This window comes from Corvus hawaiiensis, chromosome 7 (assembly GCF_020740725.1).
Source record: "Corvus hawaiiensis isolate bCorHaw1 chromosome 7, bCorHaw1.pri.cur, whole genome shotgun sequence".
In the NCBI taxonomy this organism is placed as follows: Eukaryota; Metazoa; Chordata; class Aves; order Passeriformes; family Corvidae; genus Corvus; species Corvus hawaiiensis.
This window is the reverse complement of record NC_063219.1, coordinates 31,654,128-31,660,355: the sequence shown is the minus strand read 5'-3', so window position 1 is coordinate 31,660,355 and position 6,228 is coordinate 31,654,128. Positions and strand designations below refer to the sequence as shown.

General features: G+C 51.2%; 1 protein-coding gene across 3 annotated transcripts; it reads left to right on the top strand.

Annotated features, from left to right (window-relative positions):
• Positions 1-4,282, top strand: TMEM37 (transmembrane protein 37). Of its 3 annotated transcripts, none has more exons than XM_048310321.1 (2): positions 1-111; positions 954-4,282. In XM_048310321.1, exons 1-2 carry the CDS (start codon positions 91-93, stop codon positions 1,515-1,517), a joined length of 585 nt encoding a protein of 194 aa, XP_048166278.1. In that variant the 5' UTR covers positions 1-90; the 3' UTR covers positions 1,518-4,282. The 3 variants fall into 3 exon arrangements, with proteins under 3 accessions (XP_048166278.1, XP_048166277.1, XP_048166276.1); XM_048310320.1 differs by having other exon boundaries at positions 951-4,282; XM_048310319.1 differs by having other exon boundaries at positions 3-111; positions 945-4,282.
• Positions 4,283-6,228: the final 1,946 nt, after the last annotated feature.

Genomic DNA, 6,228 nt, shown 5'->3' with positions numbered 1-6,228 from the left:
CGTGGCGGGCGGGGGGACTGCCCTCCGCCCTCCGGGGAGATAAAGAGCGGCCGCCGCAGCCCGCCCGCGTCTCTCGGCGCCGCCGGCAGCATGACGGCCATCGGGGCGCAGGTACGTCCGCCGCTCCCTCCCGCCGTGGGGCTGCGCCCTCAGCCCGTCCCTGCGCGGCCGGGGTCACTCCCACCCTTCCCGGAGCAGCTCCGACCCTTCCCTGAGCAGCGGGGCGCAGCCGGCCGGATCCCCTCTTCCCGCCTTCTCCGACCGGCGGCCGCTCCCCGCTCCCGGCCGCACGTGGCTCTCCGAGGGGGCTGCGAGCGCTTGGCTCGACTTTGCATTACATCTCGGGTCCCTTGGAGGGTTTCAGTGAGGAGGGGAAGTGGGTCGCCCACGCGGGTCCGCGGGGGCTAGAGCCGAAGATCCCCTCCCCCCCCCACCAAGCCCCTGGGCAACGGAGCCGTGCGACCCCGGGGTGAGGACTCGGGTCCGGGCCGCTGCTGCTGCCGGCCGAGGAGGAGAGACCGGCTGGCTGCAGCCCGGGGGGCAGTACTGGGAACTAGGAGCCCACTCTGCCCACGGCTGCCGCCTCCCCCGTCCCAGCCACCGGCCTCCATCCTCCCAGGGGCCGGTGGCTTCCTCCAGCCCTGCCAGAGCAGGAGGCTGTGCCGCAAGACCGTAGGGCAGGGACCTGGTTCAGCCGAGAGCTTTTGTGATGCCGGTCCCGGGCCTTGACGTGGGAGCATTGTTTATGCAGCCAGGGACCCGGGAGAGCTTCACCCACCCTTCCTTTCTCCTGTGTACAGCCTTCCCCTGCGAGAAGGGGTTTGATGTGCACAAATAAATATTTTCAAATACTGAATCCCACAGCTTTGTCCCCCTGGATTCATCTCACCCTGAAGTAGCGCTGTTAACTCTTGTTTTCTTTTTCCCTCATGCTCTCCTTTCAGGCACAGCAGCTGCTGGTGCACCGGAGACCACAGAAATCCTTCTTTGAGACGCTCATCAGGAGCCTGATCATCCTGTGCGTGGCGATAGCCGTGGTCTTGTCGTCCATCTCCATCTGCGATGGCCGCTGGCTCTTTGCGAGGGGGAAGCTCTTTGGACTGTGGCACTTCTGCACCGTTAGCAACGACAGCGTCCTGAACTGTGTCACCAACCTCAGCCTGGCCCAGGTGGAGGGGCTGAGCGTGGGGGTGATTCCCATCAGGAGCATGGTGTCCTTTGCTGTTGTGGTTGCCATATTTGGCCTGGAGCTGCTGATGGTGTCCCAAGTCTGCGATGATGCCAATGCAAGGCGGAAATGGGCAATGGGTTCCGTTCTCATTCTCATCTCTTTTTTGCTGTCGGCCACTGGTGTTCTGAGCTTCTCCATACTCGTGAAGGATCACCTCACCTTCACAGGTTTCACGCTGACATACTGGTGTGAGTTCATTGCTGCATTTCTCTTCTTCCTTAACGGGATCAGTGGACTTCACATCAACAGCCTCACACACCTCAGGAACGGGAGAGGCAAAATCTAGGCACAAAGGATGTATCTCTGCCTTTGTGTAATCAGCTTTGCCAATTAGACTGGAAAAAAGAGAGCCTAATGAAGTTTGAAAAGGATGCCCTGTCTTAATTTGTGTGCAAGGAGGGGAAGCATGAGTCAGTCTTGATGCCTGTAGAAGACATACCCACCCACTGGTCAGCATGGAGGGCTGTGCAACACCAGCCAAGCAGAGACTGGGACTGGCTGCTCCTGCAGTGTGGTTTTCTGGAGGAGTGGATTAAAGCAGAGGGTGTCCCGTTAAACCTGCAAAGGTTTGGAAGACTGCAATCTATCCCACGTGTTGTTCTGAGGCTTGCACAACACCTGTACTGCTGTGGGTTTGGTGTTGCTGTGCTTTTCCCCATATTCCAGAGCCTGTGAAGAGTGTGATACAACTTTGGAGTGTCTCATGGGTTTGTTCTGGCTTGGGGATGGATGAATTCTGCCTGGCCACACTCACTGGTGTGGAGTACTGAAAATCTTCACTGGATCTTATTTCACCATTTTTCTTTCAAAAGAGAAGGCACGCAGAACTTGATCTGGTCACAGGTTTTGTTTCCTTCTGGCACATTCCCTTTATCTGTCCTTGCCTCGGTCAGCTTTTTTTGGGGACACTTCAGACAGAGGTGCTGTCCTGGGGCCAGGGGTAGGTGCTGGGTGATGCAGGTGTACAGGGAAGGGATGTGATGCTTTCCTCAGGCAGCCATGCATGTCCCTGTGCTTGTGGCCTCTCCCCAGTGTCACGACTCTCCTGGCACCCTTGAAGGACACATACCAGCTGGTCAACCAAACTGGCTCTCTCCCAGCCCTTGCAAAGTTTACGGTAACAGGGCATTGCTCTTAGGTTTTTTTTCTTTGTTTCTTTGTGGCAAGAGGGACAAGCTCTGTGGAGCTTTCATGGGGTGTTGTGGCTGAGCAGACCATGCAGAGACCACCATGGCTTCTGGGATGTGTTTTCATTACCATGGTTTCCACTGGGGCAGTGGGAAATCTGCTTATCCGGTAGCTGAGAGTCTCCTGGAGCATTTCTTATGGGAGGAGAAAGCCCTAGATCCTCCTGACCAGACCAGGTCCTTTTTTTCCCCTGACTAACAGTGAGCCTGGGAGGAGAAGCAGCCTGTGATTGCCTAAGGAGGGGCTGATGGGTGCAGCTCTAATCTGTCACCACTGGTAGAAATGTTGAGAGACCTGGCCAAAATTATCATACTAAGGCTGGTCTTCCTTCTGCCAATGTCTGAGTCAAGATCTCTAAAATTGCTACAGCTTTGAAGTTCTCCATGGTGTCTTACGTAAAAGGAGAGAAGACCTCATTTGTAGAGTAGATTGCCCTACATGTGTTCTCCCTGTCCAACACACAGCACTCGGTTGCCCACAGTTAAAAATGTCTTCAGAGTATTTCAGGGTTTCTGGTTTACTGTTTGCTTTGTATCCACTGGTAAAGCTGCTTATATCTGTTTTAGAACAAATGTTTGTGTGTTTCATTCCTATACCTTGTCTGTTGAGCAAGGTTTTATTTTCCTGTACAACAAGTTTGACATAATTTTTCACCTGAAACAAATGCATCATAGCACAGAGGCCAAAAAGCCTGTGTAGGTGAGCCATGAGTAAACAGCTTTGTCTTTGAAAGCTAAGAATCTTAAGCTGTGCCTGTGCTGAATGTGCCACACTTTGATGAATGTGCTCCTGTGGACTCGCTTGCCTTCAGGAGGACAGTCTCCATTCCTTCTTGGATTTCTGTAACTTCTTAAAGACAACATTCCTAAGCCTAGTTTGCAATGCAGGTTCAGACTTGGCTTACTCTGGACAGTGCCAGTTGTACTTTTGCACACAAATCTGCACATCTTTCTGTCAAGATGATGCAGAGCTGTGCTACCCAGACAGCTCCTGAAGCTCTTGTAATGTCTGGGGCTTTGTTGGGGTCTCTTGGCCCACTCTCAAGGACAAGGACTTGTGCCTTTAACTTGTTTCTGGAAAACTGCGCTGTGACTGTGTCTGTTTGTGAAGGTGCTTTTGATTTGCTGAACTGCACTGTCGAAGACATACTGGTGGGCTGAACTTGAAGATGTTTGTGTGAGCTAGTGCTGTTTGCTTTAGCAGAGCCATTTAGGCCAGAGAGACCCTGTGAGGTCTGGTCCCAAACTGTTGCACCAGGACTACCTTATCTAACCAGTGATTCAGTTGTGTTGCCCATGCCAGGCAGGACAGTTCCCCTACACGTAAGGGTGTCTATGGCTTGTCTAGAAACATTAGTGTAACCTCAGAGTGATGCTTCGGTGACATCCAGACTTGGAATTCACTTCTGTGTGACATTCCCTCATGCTAGTGGGAGGCTGTGCCTCCATGCCTTTCCTTGGAAGGCAGCCATAGCCAGACTGGGTTCCAGGCTGGTGCCTCCCACTTGGGTTAGAGAGAGACTGGACAATTGGCCATTGAGTTCACCCTAGACGTGGTGCAATTGTATTTTAGGATGCCCTCTGCTAGCTGAAGAAGAGGCCTTTTGTTGGGGGTAGGGAATCCTCTGGGGAAAATAGAGTAACTTTTTTTCCAACCGGTTTTGTATAGTACTGCTCAACTTAATTTTGCTGGGAAAAGACGCATTTTGACAGCTAAATATTACAAAACAGAGTTGATTGTCTTGGAGATATCCTTCTATAGAGTAACCTGTGCAGAAGTGGGTCACTGTTCATTTTCTGAAGCGTGTGGAAGTGTTAAGCAATATTCCTGAAGTTTGTTAAATAAATTGATTTGAAATAAGAACTGTAATTCAGTCTTTTTATATTTAGATATTGGGGTGCAGATTTAAGGGGATGAGTAGAGTTTTACATAATCTCCCAGGCATCATTCCGTGTGTTTACCCAGCTAAACTGATGAAGAAATGACTGCTTGGTGCTTTGCCAAGCTCTGACCAAGGGAATTGTGAGGCCACCACACGCTCCCCTCTCCTTTTCCCTCCAGTGTGTCTGCACCAGCCCAAGAAGCCAGCACTGCTTTCTTGTCTTGCAGAACAAGAGGGGCAGTCAGCTGTGCTGGTCCGTGGGAATTTGAGATAACCTTGTAGGCTCTTCAATGATTTCCTGCTGTTTCATGTGTTCTTTACCAGCTAAAGAGCTCTTTCCTGTGTCCTTCACCTTCCTGTTCCCACACTGCACCCCCATGTCTGAAGCATCCTTGCTCTTTTCTTCAAGCTCTGATTGTTTGGCCTGCAAGAAGTGGTGTCGGAGTACGAATGTATTTCTGTATTTTTCTCAGAGCTCACTGTATTAGCAGGTTTAGTTAAATGTCAGGAAAATAGCTTCCCAGCTACACCACTGAATTAGTTTATGTAATCTCAAGTTAATTAGCACCTGGTGTTCTCTTTCCAACAGGAGAGGTCGTTGGCTTGTCTCAGGCAGTTTAACATCTCTTAAAAGCAGGGTAATGAACATCACTTCTTGTTAATGAGCCGTTTAGATGTAGTTACTAACTTTAATTGGACACTTGTACACAAGCCATTGCTTGTGGATGAGAATAAGGAAATGTTGATATAGGGCATGCTAGCTAGGGAGGTATCCTGCCTGGACTGTATTTTTCCAGAATCACAGCATGGTTAAGGTTGGAAGGGTGCACTGGAGGTCATCTAGTCCAGCCTCCCTGCTCCAGCAGGGTCCCCTAGAGCATCTCGGTTTGATTTTTAGTCTCCAGTACGTTCATCAGCTGTGCTTGGAGGGACACCTGGAATGGGGTTGAGCCTCACTTGCTTTTGAAAGCCGGAGGAAGGTGATTACAAAGATACATTACGTGACTTTCCTCACCTGCTTTCTCTTTCCCTCTGCTGGCGCCTATGGTAAGCTGATAATGGCCTTTCTTCTCAACCTTCTAAGTCAGCTGGCACATACAAGAAGGGCCTCATTTCTGGGTGAAAACAAGGTCTGCCCCGGGCACTGTCCTGGAAGGGGTGTTGCCTGAATTCCTGAGGCCTCTCACCTTCACTGGACCCAACCCCATTGAATCCGTACCAACCCTTCTGAAACAGCCCATTTCAGCTCCCCTGCACTCAGGCATTGCACAGTGTAATTATTCACGGCACAACTATTGGTTTTTGCTTCTGACAGTTTTGCTGGGAACTTCCTTGTTGTCGGCTGCTGGAGCTGCTGGCTGCCTTGCTGGCTTGCAGAAGGACAACTGGCTCCTCAGAACACCTGGAGTGAATAGCCAGAGGCTGTCACCAGTGTCCCTGAACAATGACAACTACTTGTGTGAAAGGTGGTACTCGGGTCCTATTTACTGGTAATTTACATTGATTACCCAGGAGCAAGGGCAGTGAAAAGGAGGTGGGTGGAGCCTACGAATATGGAGTCTGTGTTCAGTCTGTGTGCCTTCATCTCCTGCTTTTTGCATTGCTTGCTGAGATCTGCTTTCCTGTTCCTCTTCATCTGCTTATAAACATGTCAATGTCCCCAGAGCTAAGCAGCTCTTTTCTCTAGTATCCTTCAGCACAGCTAAACAAGCAAGATCCCCAGCAGTGCAGGCAGCCTTTGCACTGCCTGCTTAGGAGATGGGAGAGGTAAGAACCCATTCCCCCGTGGTGGTGTTTGGCAGCAGCTTCCTACACCCAGCGGAAAGCAGGACCAGGTCACAGCATCATAACTCCAGGGGCCGCCTGCTTCTGGCATCTTCCCGAGTGGATGTGCTCTTCCCCAAGAGCTGAGGACTCCAAATTCCAG